Source organism: Chelon labrosus (genome assembly GCF_963514085.1).
Source record: "Chelon labrosus genome assembly, chromosome: 4".
Classification (NCBI taxonomy): Eukaryota; Metazoa; Chordata; class Actinopteri; order Mugiliformes; family Mugilidae; genus Chelon; species Chelon labrosus.
Genome location: NC_140340.1, coordinates 30543465 through 30563385, shown reverse-complemented (window position 1 = coordinate 30563385; position 19921 = coordinate 30543465). Strand labels below are relative to the sequence as shown.

The window sequence follows — 19921 nt, the reverse complement described above, 5'->3', positions numbered from 1 at the left end:
TGTATTTATTTGAATCGTAGCTGACGTGAACAATCTGGAATATTATAAATATAACTTACTGCAGCCTAGTGTTTTTCATTTATTCCCAATGACACTTTCCAATCTCGGTCACACTAAATGTGATTATTGTCATCAAATGCAGCATTAGGTCCGACAAGGCAAGAATAGACATGAATACTGAGGTTAGGAGACCCCCAAGACTGTTTCTGTGCTATCTCAAGGCCAGATCAGAGACAAACTATATGTGCCATTAGATTTTTAATATGAATTGACTATTGCTGCATTATCTTAGTCATTTTGCTCAATAAAATATACTCCACCTGTTTGCTGATGGGGACCATGTGGCATGATCGAAATCCTCAAAAAGTGTAGAGGTAGACAGTGAATAACGAAGCAGAAACACATTTACTTTCCATATTTACAGATTAGCAGTGGCTTTTTTATTGGTTCAGTTCATGTGATGCATTAGACAGCGACAAATTAACACCTCAGCCAGATATATATAAATCTGTTGATGGTCGCATGATATTTTCCAACATTTCCAACATTAATGAGGACCACCGCAAAGAACTGAGCCAACACAAGGGTTGAAAAATAGGTACACACCAAATGTGGCCTCCAGCAGAGTTGGTCTATAGCCTTTTCAGCTGGTCTTGAAATGCTGGCTTGTGGACTGAGATGTGGGTTTCTTTCAATTCCAATAATCCAGGAATGTTGTTCACGTGTTGACCAGCAGAGGTCTATACATTTCACAGAGCACTTTACACCCCTTTACAATTGAGCTTATTTCAACATTTTCACATTAGCTTTTGTGAAAAAAAAAATATGCAAAAACAATCCCTCTAGGGTCATGAAAATGTATGTGCAACAAAATATATATGAGTAAAAACTTCATTTATATTTAATAATGCTCTACAATAACTCTAGACTAACATCCTTTAACAGATAATAGGGTTAGGAGGAGGATATAAGATACAATATGATACACTATACACATCATTTAGCTTGATTTTTGACAACTGTAAGGTTTTCCTCGGGGACAATACTTCAACACTGGGCCCAACGGGAGGCAGTCTGGTTTAGCAGGAGATGATTAGGGCATTGAGAGACTGCTGACTCTGTGTCCTCTCTAAAGGTCCACCGGCAGACAGAATCTCACAAGCAGCCAGTTCATGATAGAGAGCGTTGAGCACCTCCAGAATGTGGGCTTTTCCTGTATAAAAACAGAGCAGATTTGAACTGGTGTTAGACAAGAAACCCGATGAGAGCTTGATTTGACTGCTTGCCCTGAGTAACTGTAAATTTTCATTGCTGCATTTCACAGGACTTGTACCGATTTTATAGGGCGTGCGAGCTCTACTAACCATGCTGTGGGTCGCTGCAAGACTCCAAAGTGCTGAGCAAGATTTTCCCGAGAGACCTCCGAGAGACGTTCTGAAATGAGAGACAGCTTTACTCAGATGGTAATCCGGCAATTAACATGTTCTGTGATTAAAAAATGACTTTAGTAACCACAAAAGCTTTCACACATGTGTGACAGGTGATGTTAATTTGCCTGCTCTCACACTTTTAGGATTAGACCACAAAAGAATGGACAAAACATCCCTGTTCATATATCTTATCTGATGGGTATTTGCTGATTCAACAGGTCAAAACTTTTAAGGACGTGTAATTTGAAAGTATCACTAAGCGAAGTCTATATGGTGGTTTGTCCTCTAACAATGCAATTTTCAATCTTACGGATGTTTTGATATAATTGGAGAGTGGTGGATTTCTTGTAACCTTCACCACAAAATGAACAAAGTGCTGTTTACAAAATTTTTCACTGTGATAAAAATGATCATAATTTGGTCTTTCATATGGTAAAAATCATGTGGAATATCTGCACAAAGCCTTGGCCATCCAGAATTTCAGTTCATCAATCCCATCAGAATTAAACTCAGCATCAGTATATGAGCCAGAACTATGACTAACCAGGTCTCTGAGTTGCTGGAGGAGCTGCAGGATGTCCACAAGCTTCTCCTCCACCAGCGACAGACGAACCCTCTCCGTCTCCAGCATCTGCAGCTCTAACTGGAGCAGCTCAGTCTCCTCGGCCTTCTGCTGCAGCTCCTGCATTAGGGAGTCCTTCATCTGGAAGTCATGGCACACAAACCAGTTACAAATAAAGGAAACTGACCTTATTCTGCTTGGTGGCAGAGCAAGGACTCATATTTGTGAATATAAGGGAAACAGATACAGATTACATTACATAATGAATTTAATGTAATGTAATGTAATTAGATAAGATACGAAAAGAGAAAAGACTTGATCCCAAATCAGCAGTGTGTAAATAAAAGTTTAATTAATAACATATGTATAAGGTATGGAAAAAAATGTGTATGTGTATTGCACTAAAGAGAAAACAAATATTACTGCATAGAATGAGTGATAAATAAGTAAATTCCTGAGATGGATATGTTGTCCAGGGGATTTATGTGGTTTCAGTGTGGAGGAAACTCTGCAGCAGTGCTTAGAAATGTTGATGTTAAAGAGTCTGACTGCTGTATGGATACAGAACGTCTGGTATCACTCCTTCTAGCACTATGTGTGCAGCAGTCACTGACTAAATAGCCACCTAAGGTCCCAACAGTCTCATACAGAAGAGTAAGAAAACTCGTATTGACACCAGAGTGAGTTACTCCAACAGTTTAAAGACCAGTGGTGCCTCCCCAGTGGAGATATTTTTACTAGTTTCCACGTACATTTTTTGTGCTTGTTAGTTAGAACAATATTTCACAATGTGAAGGCTAAGACCATGCCAGTAGTTGTGTGTGCATGCAGGTACACAGGATTTACTGGACCATAGCCACAGATACATATCAGTGCACATATTGCAGGCAGCAGTCAATCATGTCACAGTCTTTTCATGAAATCTGTTTCCTTTGTTGTTTACTGCAGCAGATACGTTTCTTCAATCACTTTAGCCTTTCTGGTGGTGTGTGCTCTTTTGTGATTTATTCTTCTTTGTGTTTCAGATCAAGGCCACATGCGTGTACATGGACCGAGATACGATTCTTATCTGATGTCTGACTACGCAAGAGCTTCCAGATTGGAATTTATAGACTTCTAACACCTCATTCTGTATGTGTGTGTGTGTGTGTGTGTGTGCGCGCACAGCTGATGCCATCATTCAAGTGTCGCCACCTCACAGCCTGACAGAAAGATTTCATACGCATGCTGCACACATTGCAGTAAAATCTTCTCACGTGTGGCCGTATAAAACCACAAACCGTGTTGACAGTGATCCAGATACATGTCACTGACAAACATCACTGTGAGCCGCCAACACCAAAGGACAGGACATGACTAAAAACATCAGCAGCGGGGCCTTTAAAGTGGACATAAACTGAAGAACAAACTCACAGAAAAAATCCCTTCTTTTGGCATTCCGTAATCTGCAAGTCTCAGTGGTCACTCCAACACAAATATAGAGTCAACAGGAGTGCCATCAAATGCTGAATTCTTGGACCATCAGCCAAGAATTAGAAAAGACTAATCACTTCTATTGTCTGTGAGCAGTTTCTCTGTTTACTTTGTGCATTAGAGTTCAGGACAAATGTCCATCAGATGCACGCTTACAAATTAAGCATTTTAGTGTGCGTAAAAAACATATTTTAGAAGACTTAATTTTATCATCTTCTGTGTAAAGGATACACCAAACAGTCAAACTGACAAAGAAATAGTACATAGCCGCTAAAAAGCTAAAATTGCTGCTGTTAACATATCGACAAAATGTAAGCTGTAGGTGTATTTTCAATGACTAAAGCTTTCATAAATGAGCATGTGTTTCAGTGGGACAGTGTAAATGGAAGGTGTTAGAATCTACAGTGTGGGGGTTCATACCAATGAATTAACTTGTCCCCCAGCTGATTTGGCATTATTTGGGGAGTTTTTTTACTTTTTAATGCTGATTTGAAATGAAACCAAAGTGCATTTACTCCTTCCAAGACAGAAGCATCTTTCTGTCCAGAGCCACTCAGACTGCTGCAGACAGCGTAGCCAGTTCTGCAAATGTAGGATCTCACAAATCCTGCTATGGTTGTTTGTGTGCGTGCGAGTGAGCACACTGAATGTACTCTCTGCTTGTGCAAAGAGGAAGAAGCCCATTGTATTGTCATTAGTCAGTGTTTGGTAAAGCTGTTGGAGCTGTCTTTCTAAAAAGTAGCTCCACAGACTTATTGTTGGACCAAATGGCTTCCTAGAAGCTAGATGTTAGTAGTTGTGGTAGTTGGCAGCTGTGGTTTGTTGCTGTATGACTTCTGTGATTTAACTGCATTGCTTTTTATGTTAAGCTATACTAGAGTGACCAATCCGGGTGGTTAAAGTACTAAACAATATACCAATGCAATATTTTAGGCTGGAAACCATCAGCTGTATCTGTCAACACTGGGCGGGGTACACCCTGTACAGGTGGCCCACACAGAAAAAAACCATTCACACTTGCAACGTATACACCTACGGCCAAATTAGAATCACCAGTTCTGAGCTGAGCAGCAGCCACAGAGAAAACATGCACACTCCACACAGAAAGGCCCCAGCTGGCCAGTAATTTCGAACCCACTGGTGAAATTGCCACCTCTGTGCCACCCACATATTAAGCAACATGTCAAGAAAAAGTCTTGCAGCTTATAAAAGCAGCTGGGTATGGCACTTTTGGAAATGTAAATATTTCACTATGTGGGCTATGGGCTATACATCTTAACACAAAATAAATATAGCTGGTGTAAATGCATGTTAAGGGTTATGGTGAGTGTTGGCTGCCAGACATGCTGGAAATCCCTGCAGTGCACCTTTACGTCATGGCGTATTAAAGGACAAAGGTCTCGCCCCACACATCCTGCGAATAAACAAAGTCTCACAGTCAGGACTTTGTTTGGTTTGAACTTTTCCTCTCCGAGGGCTGAGATGTTCTGGGAACACATTATGTCATGGGTCCCCTTCTGCCTGTCTTCCTGTGTTGTGAAAATACTACTCAACTGTAACGAGAGAGCTTTAATTCATGATATTTCTAAGTGTTATGCGGCAACAAAGGGGAGTGTTTCTGTGGTAAGCTCCAGTGAGAAACAGCTGCAAACACACCCACACTCACAGAGGGAGGCTCTGGAGCCACTGCAAGTGGTTTGGTTAGGTAGAAGCTGCAGAATCATACCATTTGCTGTGGTTCTGCCTTTGAAGCCCTCCACTTTCATAACAACCTTCACCAGTCCTCTCTAATCTAGTCTAACACTGTGCACAGGCCGCAAAATGACTAAGGATGTAAAGCAAGGCGGAACATTGTACAGAGAGAACTTAACATATACATGCATCCAGCAGAACACAACAGAGGACACTGCAGAAGCCCACCCTGGTGTGGTGGAGGTCACTGGTGGTTTGTACCTGGTCCATGTCTATCTCTGCTTGGCTCTCCTTCAGCTCCAGCTGCTTGTGCAACCTGGTCACTCTCTCCAGGAGCTCTAGCACAGCGCTGCAGCTCTCTTCGCTTCTCGAGCTCCCGAAATGAGACATCAGCTTCTTGAATGCCCTGTCGTCACACCTGGTCAAGAAGACATTATGTCGTAAGTCTATCAGGCTGGGCGCTAGCTGTAAATTTTGATGAATGTTTGGGGAACGATGCATTTCAGGTCTAGTCTTTTCTGAGTAACAATAAATACACAGGCTGCAGTTTGCTGCCTGTTATTCACATTCTGTAATTATATGGCATCCTTTTAGTACACTACTACAAACTAACATGGATGCTTGTCTGTTGCTCAATGCTGACATAATCACTTTCAGCGTGTTCTGGATCAGAGATTGATGTAATTTCTTCATTTTTGTTGCTAATATTTCAGAGTTTGATACTTCTCTCTGTCAGTGAATCTGAAACTCTACTTGTCTGTCTTTGTACCAGCCCTATGATAGATGCTAGAGAAGCTGAAAAGCAGGCAGAAATCTTTTTAGCTCATTAGCTTTTTAATTCATTTTTTTACTTACTTAATTTACCTAAATCAATGTTGATTTCATCAAATGTTTTTCTCAAAAAAGCCCATATACACTACTGTACCTGACAGCACTAAAATGATGAAACTAGTAACTAGCTTTAACCTAAAGAAAGAAAAAAGCAAAGCACAACACATAGTGGACATATTATAGAGCTGTAGATGTAGTTTTTTGACCCATCAGAAATGTAACTTTAAATAATGCTACTGTTGCTCTGTGTTTGTTGGATGTAGAAATAGGCAACATCTGCCACAATAACGTTATAATTACCTACTTGCAGAATATATGGAGCAGTCATCTTGCTACCTTTTATCTGCTGGGTGCATAAACCCTTTAAGAGTTGGAGATGACAATATGGCTGTACCTTTCCCCACAGCATGACAGTCTGGTCAAGATCCTCTTCACCTCGTCCACCTGCTTCTGTTGATCCCCCGTCCACTTGTCCTCTTCTTCGTCTGAGGCGGCCTGGCCCTCCACTGACCGAAACAGCTGCTCCTCCACTAGACACAACACACCATCTGCATTTATATAATCATCACTGATATTATCAGGGTCGGTTGTCAATGTGCAACTGTTCTTTTGACCTTTCTAACTGTCTTCACCACTGTGCAGGAAAGGTTTGGACATTCTCATAGCCCCTGTTTGTGCACCTTGTGAATTGGAGTTGCAGAGCTGAGCGTTTGGTTTTCAGAACAATAAATACAAGATGTTTCAGCCCAAGGACACTTGACAGCGCTTACACTGACAAACAACCGCATTCTGTCCATAAAAATACAATTTCTGGGGAATAAAAACTCTCTCAGTTGTTTTGGGCAGTATATCAAAAAATCAAGGAGTACTACACTGTGTTCATGGTGGGAATACATGGGTGTTTGGCCACGGATGTTTGAAGGAAAAAAATAAATCTGATGATTGGATCAGATAATCGACTATATTACACTGCAGAAAATAACAATAAAAAAAAAAGGAATGAAAATAGTGTAATTTAAAGCTGATCTCTGGTGGCACTGCAACACACTATCTGAAAAAGGGGACTTTGTGTGTGTACCACACTGCAACACTTTTTATCCACATGGTTAAAAGAGTGTTCAGCACTGTCGCCTCACAGCAACAAGGTTGTGGGTTTGAAATGAGGACTTTCCGTGTGTAGTTTGCATGTTCTCCCTGTGCCTGTGTGGGTTTTCTGCAGCGACTCCCACGAAAGACATGCCAATTAAGTTAATTGGTGAGTCTAAACTGGCCGTAGGTATGGATGGGAGAGTGAAAGGTTGTTTGTCTTTCTGTATTGGTCTTGTGATAGACTGGTGAGCTGTACAGGCTGTACCCTGGATCTCATGCAGTGACAGCTGGGACAAGTGGTAATAGATAGTGGATGGATGGTTAAAAGAGTCTTTGTGGATTCGAGAAATACCTTCAACGTCAGGATAATTGCTGTCAAATGATCTACTGGACAACCATTTCCTTTTCAGAAAGCTCTGAGACAAAAGAGGCATAAACTGGAACTAATATCAGCATCACTTTCTACTCTTTTGAGTAAACATGTCTTACTCTTGTCTGGGGTTGTCACCGCGCGCCCTGTTGGGGAACAGCGGTCGTGCTGAGTGTCCAAGCAGCACCTCTGGCCCGGCCTGCTGCTAACACTCATCTGCTGCTCTGCTCCGGCGCTGCTTGGGAGCCGTAGTTTTGACACTTCTGACCTGAAAGAGAGCGTTGCAAGTTCAGTGTGTTGTTGTGAGTGTTTCTGCACAAAAAACTGACAGTGACCAAAGGGGCTAGAACAGCGCTTCAACTTTGCGCAGATGAGAAAAGTTCAATCCAAAGCAATTGCCAGCATCAAAGAGAACATCTCATGTAACACAAGGGAGTGTGCATTACGCCACATCTACAACCGCCATGATAATTTTATAGAGGCCTGTGATGTTGTATGCCAAATCTGGGTGGGGTAATTGAAGCCAGACATTGTATCTTTAAGGCATTTTTACAGTAAAGTGGGTCAGTGGTAGAATGGCGCTTTAGTGTGCAGGAGTTCACTTGCAAGATGTGAGGTAAAAGCACAGTGAGGGGAACTAAGTTTTTAAATGCAACGCACAATTCGCTAATCTCAGCTACATGTCTTTTTATTTTTCAAATGAAAAGATACATCGTTCTTTTATTCTATATTTCATGTATTTTCTAATGGTCACGTTCAAACATTCCCTGCTGATAATGCCTAAGGCTGCAGTTTGGGTGGATCAATCCTTCTGTAATGGTTTGAATTTTGTAGGTTTCTTCTGCTGTCTGCTCTTTTGTGTTGGGGGAAATCCGATAGGGGGCCTTCATAAATCACAGAATAAGTGTTTCCAGATGATGATGTCTTGCCGAAGGAAAAAAAAAAAAAAAAGGAGAGAGAAAATCTCGAAAGATTTTCAGCAGCCTGACTCCGAAAAAAGAAAAAAAGTCACAGAGCACTCATGCTTATATCCTGTTGGCACGAGGCAGTATATGCTGTAAGACTCTGCATCTGTGCACTACTTTAGCTTTCTTTGTGCAACACAGAAGAAAAATGACTGACTTTGCTGAAGGTCAATAATTGCAGCTTGATTTCAGGTGATTAATCAGAAAGTTTTGTTTAAGTTATAGAGGGGGAGGAACGAAGGAGTTACTTTGCAGCTCCAGTCGGACTAATGTGCTCGAGAACACACACAAAACTTCGCTTGTTGCTGTGGAGACGCTCAGACTCTGGTATGAGCTGGTGCAAAGCTTGTTCAAATGCAGGCTTTGGTGTGACTAATTGCACTTTAATTGACAGTGGCTGGAGGGAGGCTGCAGCCTGTGTCCTGTGAATTCAGCATTTTGCGTCTTTAAGGGGCATCTTCTGACTGTCACATGAAAACTATTAGTGATGTGTTTACAGCTACAAATGAGACGTGCCCTGGTTAAAGAAGGTTCAACACCACATGATTTGACAGTATGAGGTATCCTGACATTTCTGGTGGCGGTGCTGACTATGTGATTTCCAACTGGATGAGTAGAGACACCTGAAAGTAGTCCAGGCAACGTCATGGATAGAAGTCAGACTGTGGGACACAGCAGACATAGACATAATTGGATCACGGCTCTCGCCAATGTTCCAGCATTATGTGTTTGACCTGCCAAAATGAAAATATCTATTCATTAACTTATTCTGCAGAGAGAGAGAAAGAGACAGAGAGGCAGAGAAAGAGAGAGAGAGAGAGAGAGAGGTTTAAATAGATAGACCGTATTAACAATATATCAATGTGTTATGTGAGAGGAGTCACTCAGAGTGATAAAGTCCACAAATAATCCCTCGCAGAATCACTTGACACAGCCAGCAGCCTTACTGTTCTGAATCTCTCTCACTGCTCGAATCAGTTTGTTATTTTCAGTGAACAAAGCTTTGATAAACCGTATGTACTGTACCTTCCCAGCACCACACTCCAGAAAGATAAAGCCGGCAACTGGCTTGTTAAACTAGTGTATAGAATTAAATAGCTGAAGAGAATGATACTGTTTTTGGACCAAGAATACATTGTTAGAACTCAACTCATGAAACGTTCTATTGGAATACACGTGCATGGTATATGCTCATATGCTTTGGGTTCCATGGGTAGAGGGGAGGGGCCTCTGTGGATCATCCCACAGATACTTGATCAGTTTGGGATCTAGTGAATTTGGAGGCCAGGTCAACACCTTGTGCTGTTCTTCATGTTTGTTTTTTTTTTAGTTGTTCCTAAACCGTTTCTGTGTGTGTGCCTGTGTCAGGCTGCATCCTGTCAGTGGTTTTAATGTTCTGACTGATCAATGTAAGTATGTTGAATATGTCAAGTCCATGTGTCTGTCAGCAAATGTTGTAGTCTGCCCTCAAGTGCCTGAAAAACTGATTAGTGCTGCTGCTAGAGGCTGCAACTTTTAGAAAAGGCATTTTGCCCCTCTGTGAGAAAAGGGACACGCCAACAAATGGTGTATGGTATAAATCGAATCAAGGTACAGTTTAGCTGCATACATCTGCAGGAAACTTGAAACAGACCTCATAGCTTTCGTGGACATGGTGTACATGTGGATCAGATAGTATAGGTTAATCAATTACACATCTCCTTTTACTCTTTGTTATCAGATTCTCGTATCAAAGGCAACTTTGACTCATCTCTGGCAAAAATTAATCTGAGACTTGGAATGAGCTCAAAGTAAAAATAAAGTCTAAACTGAATAAAAATAAATAAATAAATAAAAGGAATAAGGGAAACTGAATAATGTCTGTGACTATCATGTGTCATACTGTCATTTCTAGATTAACAGTGGTTTGACATTTATGTTCCTGGTGCTAGTGGTATAGTTTAATACACCAAAAAAAAAAAAAAAAAAACATCTGGGCTTGTAGGGTTTCTTGATGTTTCAACCCTCATCCAACTTCTGCAGTCCTAAAAGACTGGTGGGGAGTTGGGATATTTAAGAACCGAAGAAGCTTCATGGATAAGTGGTAAAACGTCTCCAAGAAACATTAAATATCCACTTAGCTTTGTTTCAGCTTGTTTTCTGTGCCATCACCTGGATGTCTGAGAATCTTCACAGACTTTAATACATTAATTCCTTAGCTTACTGAAACCTAATTATCTGTGCATTCCTAAAGCCACACATAAGAGTAAAATGTTACACAAGATCTATTGTCCAACATCAGGCCACTTCTAATTAATAGCATCCTGTATTCTACTAGCAAGAGTTTAGAGGCTTTCTTTAGTTCCGTGGAAGGCAGTCCAGCTGTTTATTGTTAGAGCCAAGACACACAGAGTCCTCCCAGTGTTTATCACAGTGTAGCGCTGAAGTGAACTTTCCATCAACACATCCCCCCCATCAGTGTTGACCCTCCTCCACTCCCACAAGAGCAGTTTCCTCTTCCAGGTGTCATTGGTCAATGACAGTCTCTATTCTCTGCTGAGGTTACAAATGAGGGCACGCTGTAAACCTGAGCCTGAACTTGAAGTTCACCGCTTGCTGGTGCCCTGCAGCATGGCGGAGGCGGGTAAGGGGTCTTGTTGACATAGCTGACAGTTATTAATCGAGTCCTCTCGGGTCACAGTCGCACAATGAGGTGGTTTCTGAGATACAAATAAAGCAGCTGCAGCGATGCGATCATTGCTTAGAACGAAATGAAGACTTAATTCAAAAACCAGTGCCTGTAACACTTACATAAGGTGGTTAAGCTTTCCTTAGCAAGCAAGAGAAACCCCGAAGTCCAACAAACAAGGGTATTAAAAGTAGAGGAAATATACAGGGAGATCAGTCCAAGGAGGGTGGGTGGCATTAGTTTCTAAAATACTTTGTGTGGGATGCATTTCTGCTGATCAGCATAACTCCAAACCAGACAGAGGGAGAGCAGTTCAACGTGAAAATGAGTCCACTTGGCAGTGCAGGGTTTTGAAGGCTGTTCAAGAGCAACAGTGAAGCAGAAGCAGCAGAATGCCACAGCCCCAGACGTGCCCTACTGTGTCCCTTTCACATTATTTGAAGGGTAGGAATGCTGTGGCAGCACCTGCTCCACACAATACTGCGGCTCTTGTGCCGGGTCAGATAAATGGAGTCTGCTAGACCCTCCTCTCCTCTCTGCACTCTCAGGCACCATGCAGGGAGCATGAAAAGGCTCTGAGATTATGCCTCCCCTGGGACCTGCCTTCGGAGGGCAAGGGGTTAGTGTCATATAGAGAAGAAGTCTGCAGGCGTGCTGTTAAAACGAAAAGTGAGTTTTAAACTTGCACTCTTAGGACACATGTGCTTGGGTATTCTCTCAAGAAATCCCTGAACTACATAAAGTGAGACAGGAATCAAGGGGATAATGAAACTGAAGATGTTCTGGATGTCCAAAGTTCATCTTTAATGATTCTGACTCTCCCTTCTATGTCTTTTCTTTGGGGCACAAATAGAAGGTGGGAAGATGAATGAAGCCATTACTCTCTCTCGTGAGCCTTGGAAAACATGTCTGTCATTTCATGAACAAACAGTTGAGTGTTTGCTTCTTCCTCCAGATGGTAGTCTTTCCTCCCCCTCATTTCTTTTTGTTCCTCTTGGTGTGCTTCCTATTGTCAAATCACTCTGGCCCACAGAGCTCTTTAGACTACAGTGACTGATTTAGGTTCCCTTTGCCTTCTGAAGCTAAAGAGAATTAAAAGTATCATTTTGGTAAGGGGGGAGGGTCCAGCTGACTCTTAGATTGCTCTTGCAATCCAAAGCAACCACAGACATGTTGTGCAACAACACCCACACACCTTAAGTTTCATGCCAATGACTACATTTTTAAAGTGACTTCAGCTGGGATGACGATGGATCACTGAAAGGGGATTTTCTACAAGAGAAAACTTTACCAAATACTAAAAAACAGAACTCAAATCAAGGTAGAAATCACATACGGGAAGCGTTCTGAGACTATTTCTGGAAAAATACTCATCAGGTTGTTGTCAAGATTTTGTTTAAGAAGACTGGAAGACTTACACTCTAATGATGACTGTATGTTGAACCCTGTACTCTGATTGGTTATAAGACTATGCAGTTGCGTGTGGTGGTATTGTTTCCTCTTTATCGGCCTCAAAGTGAAATGCAAATGGAGGACTCATATTCGTATGTTCAAAGGCGACAGAAGCTCCAGAACTCTAACTTTATCTGTACAGAAATGTTGAACAAATGAAGAGTCCATCTGTTTCTGCATATGTCCAGATCTGTTTTACGCCCCACCCTTGTGTTTTCCCTCCTCTGTGAATGCTTTCTCCACCCTTATTAGTTTCACTTGTGTCTTGTTACCCTTTCAGTTCCCTGTGTTTTCACTTTGGATTCTGACCCTGCCTGTTCCCTCATTTTTTATATTACCTGGCTGTATTGTTGTTTGGAAACCTGCCCCCCGTATCCCGCATTTGTGCCCTTCTGTTTTTTGAATTGAAATAAAAACAAAAGATATTGTGCTACTTTTTTTTTGTCTATACTTGGTGAAAACATAGAAATTTATCTCAGAGTCACATAGTTTCAGAGTAAGACATCAAACAGGACAAACAAGCTTTCTTATTAAAATCTTTCAACTTAATAACTCACCTGACACCTTCCTTTCAAACAGTGTGATAAGATGAGCTAGAGTTGAGGCTTTCTGGTTGAATATTCATGGAGTATGGTTGCTAAGATCCATAGGATCAGGGGTGCCTATGTGGTATTGTTCACTTGGGAGTAGAGTGAAAGAAGGGAGCGGAGATTGATGAGAACAGTCAGCCCGTTGAGGCTCTCGCTCAATGGAGCGCTCTCTTGCCTTTGTGGTGTTGAATTATTTGCCATTAGGGCATCAATAGAAGTGCTGTGAAAAGACTTTGGAACCCAGTCTGCATAGATTAGTGGAGTTTATGGTTAAAGGGAAGGTATTGTGGTTGTTATATCTGTTGTTTTGAATCACCTATATGCATGCAGTAGTATGGACGTTGTGTCTGGATGTCCAGGACTGGATCTTAGACTCCAATAGCAAAGGCTTTAAAAGTCAAATTGCACCCTTACTTCCACCTAAATTAATAGTTCTCAACAGTAGCGGAGCTCAGGCAGGAACAGCCTGCCACACACGAAGCCTTTTCAATAAACTAAAACACAACAAGGCAGAAAATTGTAATAGTAAACCACATCAAGCTTGCATAAATAGCATGGCAGAGTTCTGGAGGCGTAAAGCCAGAGATAAACACAGTCATTTCACTCTACTTCAGGTGGAATTATTATTCATTATGGTTGATTCTAGCCACAAAGGCCCCCTAATGCGATGACCTGCCAAAACCAACCCTTGTTTCTCGTGGTAAAAGAGCCAGACATTTGTTTTGCTGAAGGTCTGACAGCTGACTGAACCAAGCAGACAGGTTCATGTCTAGTCTCGGTAATTTCTCTGGAACCTTCAATGCATCAACCTGTGAAAAGTATAAAGGCACAATTCCTATCCCTAAAAGATAATTCGCACTGCCGGATCATCTCAACCTTTCACCTCTGACCAATGGAACTGTATAAAAATAGGAATTTAGCAAAGCATTGCCTTTGCTGATTTTCTTAAAACTTCTCTGTATGGATGCAAATTTTGGTATTGTATGAATTGTCTGGCTTTTTCATATTACATTCATATTTTTATATTTAGTATTTTGTACGTAAAATCCTCATCGGCCCAACCTCCCAACATGTGACAACAAGCTAGTTTGTATGACGTTATGTCTGAAGTCAGAACCCTTTCTATCTGTGCCAAGGAGAGACACTCACAGCCGCTTCTTCTCTCTCCAAAAATGTATTTTCTTGCACAAATTGCATTAGCAGAGCTTAGTTTTGAACAGTCTCTTCTCAGAGCAGTTCATGGGGAAAGTGATGGCGGAAGGTCAAACCTTGCTTACGAACGCATACCTCCTGTACCTCCTCTTCGTCGCAACTAGTAGTGCTACTACGCAAGGTTCTATGCTGTATACAGAAAAGAATCATGTTGCGATGTTTCACATTGACCAGTGGTGGTATTCCAATGAAACGTCCTCAAGTGTACGCTTTATAAAATCTTAAAAACTATTTACAAGAGACTAACTGACTTTGTGTTAGGTGAGCAATTTTCACTCAAGTGAGTGGGTGTCTTCTGAGTACCTATCCAATTTATTTGTCCCCAAAAACGTCCCCAACAGAAATGAAGAAGCTGCTTGAATGAGTGGTCAAACGTCTTCAAGAAACCCTACAAGTCCAGTTGCCCTTGTTTCAACTCCCTTTTTGCATATCCCATAACCTGGATGAAAACCATTGTAGGTTTTCTGATGTCCTGCTGATAGACAGGTTGTGTTTCATCATACTGCTGCCTAATCGTTAAAACTAGCAATATTTGTTGTTGCTAAAAAGCCACATGTGAACTAAACTTCAGTTTTTTGTTTTTTTACCTGTAGTAGAGGAGCTCTGATTCCAGCTGGAGGATGTGTCTCTGCAGTGCTGGCACATGACTGGCCTTGGCTTCCAGTTCCTTCACTTTACCCAGTCCGCTGAGCACCGCCTGCCTGGCCTCCTCCACCCTTCTCCTCATCACCACCTGCTCCTTCTTCAGAGCCCGGTTGCAGTCCTCCAGAGCGGTCACAGTCTCTTTAGAGCTCCACAGTTCCTGCTCCAGTCTCTGATTACACAGCATGGCTTCCTCCACCTGTCGGGCCTTAGAGCTACGCAACAGTTCTATCTCGTGGATAATGTTCTGCAAGCTCTTCAGGTTGCTTGTGGCCACGCTTTTCTGGGCAGCTTGTTTCTGGCGGGCAACAAAGCAGCCTTCTTCCGGTTTATGTTTGGAATGGCTTTTCCACAGTCCAACCTGAGGAGAAGGGAAACAGGTGAACTGGGGATGCTAGATCAATGAAATATGCTGAAACATGCTGAAATATGTGTAAGCAAGTGCAATTTTTTATAGAATTATCATTTGTAACCAATGACTTCATTAAAAGATTACTTCAAAAGAATTACTTTGGGTTCATCAGGTTGTAACAATATCTCTTGCTGGAGAGTCTTTAATAATACAGTCTTCCAATAACAGCAGCCATAAATCATTATTCAAAGATATGGGAATCCTCATGTTCTAACAGACCATTCCTTCTGCCATTGTTAGTGTTGATAAAATCATCAATAAAAGGTCTCGGGCTTTTGTACCATTCTTTAATGGATCACCCTATAGCCAATGTTGTATGAATGGTAATACATCTTTAATGGGTACCAGATCAGATAGATCAGTTATAAATCATTTAAAAGTTGTTAAATATTCATAAATATGTTGTGATTACTAGTCAGTATCATGAAAGTCCGCAGAGAGTACCAGGAGTTTCTAACTTGCTTATAACTTCATAAGACATTATGTTTGCAATTATATTGTAAAACAGTGATTCTGTAAAGCAAGATGATGAGTTGAAAGAGTTTAAAAGTTGTAATGAATGCCTTAATTAGAGCTAATAAAATCCCACTTATTTATACTTACAGATGTGAAGGCTTGTCATGAAAACCTAATAAAATATGTATAATTGCAGAAGACATGGATGGATGGATGGATTAACCCTTTTAAGCCATCGCAATTCCTCTGTTGCCTAGTTGTTAATCCTGGGAATCTGGGTACCTCTTTCTACTTGCAAAAACTTAGAACTTGCCAGTTGTGGCTTTATTATCATTTAATAATACTTTATAATAAGTCATTAACAAGAGCTAGGTGTTGATGCAAAGGTTGGTGGCCACTTCTAGGTCGGTGAGGTCCCCCCCCCCCCCCCCAAACATGACAGATTTAAACCTCCAGTACTCTCACCTGCAAAGCCAAACAGCGGGCATCACTGCTCTGAAGTGCGGCTCGCATGTCCTCAATCAGCTCCCTCAAACTTGCGTTCTCATCTTCCAGTTTGGTTATCCGGTCCTCCGCTTCCTCCAGGGCCACGATCTCCTCATAGCACTCCCTGGTGCAGGAGCCGTGCCTGCAGCCGGAGGCGCGCCGTCCCTCCGGAGAAGGTGAGGAGCCGCCGCTCGCTCCCACGGACAGCAGCTTCTCTCGCCGCTTCAAAGGGCTCCTCAGGCGGATCTGAGTCTCTATGTGCTCGCTGTCCTTCCCGACCAGCAGCCTGCCGTTCTCATACTGGCACCCCGCTTTGGTGCTGAAGTATCCACACAGTTTAGCGTGGAAGTGTCTGAAAGTGAGCTCGCTGGGTAAATTTTCTAAAACACCGATGCATTCCGTGTCCTCTGACTCTTTGTTCAGTCCCAAAACTTCACACAAGATGTTGAAGTCGTCCACTGGGATTTTGCCTCCTCCTTGATAGTCCATATGGTGGAAAATCTCTTGCAGATATTGGTCCAGTCCGGTGGCCAAAACTATAATTTCGTTTTCCACCCCCCGGTCCAGTCCGTAATGGTAAGCCAGAGTGCTGACTATCCATTGCGTCCTGCGCGCTGGTCGGCTGTAAGGATCAATGGAGTCTAGAACATCCATCATTTGTACTGAACAGCATCATATTTCCACAAACTGAACAGAGAAGTTTGTTTCTCCTTTCAGCGTCCTGTGTGTACGTGTGTGTGTGTTCCTGCTCTTGTTCTGTGCAGAAACCTGGAGCAGACTGGCGGAGCTGAAACGAGGCGTGTGTTAAAACAGAGCACATTTGAATTTAGCACTGCCCCCAAAATCCACAACTCACCAACATACACATAGCCTACTATAACAGTCCTCAACTGCCGTCTGCCTCACTATAATTGCCACCAGGTGTGTAAACTTTTGTCATTCACTTGGGTAAGACCTTGTTAAGATGTAAGATACCCAAGAGACTAATAGGTCCTGCAACAGGAGTATGCTGTATTTTTTTTTTTTCAAGTGAAGAATTTTAACAGTGCTGACTGTGTGCAGGGTAAAGCACACTTATATGTGACTTTTTTGCAAAGTTTGAACCTTCTTTTGTTCTTAATGACCATCACTGGTCCACGTTTTGTCTGCAGGCTTCATGTTTGTAATTATCAGTTGCTCAAATACAATAAACACAGTTTCTTTAAAATTCTCAGACAACTTCGCCGTATCAAGGACCACTACAGGAAATCTTTCCAATCTGTACAATCTCCTCATCTGTGTGTGACAGATGACTCTAGACTGTAGTACATTTTTTTTGCACATGTTTTGTTTTGGTGAGTGTATTCATGTATTTCATTATTCAGTTTATTTTTCTTGTCAATATTTTGTATGTAGATTCCGCTATCGTTATATATTTGTACAATATGCTGCATGTTTGCTAAATTGCTGCTGCAACAATAATAATTCTATCTATCTATCTATCTATCTATCTATCTATCTATCTATCTATCTATCTGTAAATACAAACATCTATCACATCTTACATAGACTTGGACTGAGACAGACTTGGTCACAGTAGCTTAGTTGCACATAAAAATCACTCTTGAGAACCACAAGCGAAAAGAAAGATAAAATTAAAAAACAAGATTAAAATAAAATAAAAATAAAAATATAAGTAAAAATCCAGTAAAATAAAACATAATTTACAAAATTAGCATATGAACACATGTACAAGAAATAGAGATGGAAGTAAACATACACAGGAATGATTAATACGGTGCAATAGTGTGCATTATCATGAATACAATGGAGTTATCTGTTGCAGAAAGGTAAATGGCCTTGCTTTTATATAGCGCTTTTCTACCTATTGGTACTCAAAGCGCTTTACAGTCACAGACACATCTACCCATTCGCTCACACAAGCACACACACATTCATACACCAGTGCCACACACTGGGAGCAACTGGGGGTTCAGTGTCTTGCTCAAGGACACTTCGGCATGTGGCACATTCTGGGGATCGAACCGCTAAGCCTCTGGTTCGTGGACAACCCGCTCTACTGAGCCACAGCCGGTGAGTTGTTGTATAACTAAATGAGTTGTTGTACAGCCAGTAGTTCCATAGGCTGTAACCCTTTGTGTACACGTAAACTTAAAAAGTTAGACATTCCAAGTGTTCTCCCTATCTTTTTATTGTTTTCTACTGTGTAAAACTAAACTGAAGAAATCAGAACTAAATACTGCGGGATCATGTAGTAATCAAACACTTGCAAAACAAACCAAAGCATGTTTCATATTACCCTCCAGGTAGCCACTGTTTGTTTTAAAGATAACTTTCACGCCAGTAATGTAACCAGCTATACTAGTGGAACTATTGTTTCAGTATAAGAGGTCTGGTTGCAGAGACTAATGGGAATTTGGTGGCAGAAGGGTTCAGAGGGAGGCGGGGGTCTGTTTTGCCCACGAGGGGCCCCTGAAAGATTCTAGCCATTCAGAAGAGAAAAGTCATATGGACTATCGACTGAAAAGCTTCTTCCTGTACATTTCTTCAGTTTATGCTTCCCTTAAGATTAAAATCTTAATTGTTTTTTTTTTGCTTTATTAAACTGATTTAGTTGCTGTCAGTCCATAGTTAAATGCCGTTCATGCAAATAAATCTGTCTGAAGAGAAAACAATCAGACTTCTCGCGTGATTTTCTTTCACTGGATGGGATTCCGATGGTCGAAGCAGCACGTGAGGGCAGCCGCACCGCACACCTCACTTCCTTCACTACCGTGGTTACCGTGGCAACGCGTTGCACTCATGGAGATCATATAGGCTGGAGTTTGTGTTACAGCCTGACCTACTTCAACAACTTCAACTTTACGGACATTCACCGTATGAAATGCAACGAGTTAGCAGCATTTGGAACGAACAGTTCTCTAGCTGAAGTGACAAGAAAAGAGGTATGAACTCACTGACATTTAAGTTACTGTGTTGAACTCTTTGACGAGGCTTTGGTAGGCTAAGTTATCTTAAATCACTTTAAACTATCCGGTGCAACAGGAAGAGAAAGTAAAGCAATTATTTGTTAATTATTTATTAATATTTATACAAAAACAAAACACACACCCATATAGGCCTTGCAGATAATTGTCAGGAATTGCAATGTTTTGACCACAGTATCAGGGAGAGATTGTTCATAAGATAATGGGCCTAATAAAATCCAAAATCCCCTTTAAATTACCACAAAGATACTCAGTATTAATTCTGTAAGTATATATATTTAACTTTATTTGGAGGTGATACATTTTTTCATAGCAACAGTTCTCTAAAATTGAGAACATTTGATTTAAGAGCATATTTGACGCCCTCAGTCTAAACCACTTTCAAAACAGATTACACCTTCATATAATAAGCAGTGGATACGTACATTAAGGAATAAGGAAATTAAAGTGTTTGAATGGATTTTGTTTTTGATTGGACAGTTGACTTTGCCAGACATCTTGCTTTAAAGTGCATTTTAAGAGGTTAACTACTTAATTCAGTTTGGCTACATGACACACAACTTCCGTACTTTTACCAGCATCTTTGACAAGTGTCACTTTTTCA

The 19921-nt window shown here is 41.3% G+C and overlaps 1 protein-coding gene across 1 annotated transcript; it reads right to left on the bottom strand.

Moving 5' to 3' along the window:
* Positions 1-315: 315 nt before the first annotated feature.
* efcc1 (EF-hand and coiled-coil domain containing 1) lies at positions 316-17135 on the bottom strand. The gene is made up of 8 exons (XM_084543778.1): positions 16310-17135; positions 14922-15337; positions 7567-7715; positions 6383-6518; positions 5419-5575; positions 1975-2133; positions 1365-1434; positions 316-1213 (listed from the first exon to the last, which is right to left on the bottom strand). Exons 1-8 carry the CDS (start codon positions 16985-16987, stop codon positions 1080-1082), a joined length of 1899 nt encoding a protein of 632 aa, XP_084399904.1. The 5' UTR covers positions 16988-17135; the 3' UTR covers positions 316-1079.
* Between the last annotated feature and the right edge of the window lie 2786 nt (positions 17136-19921).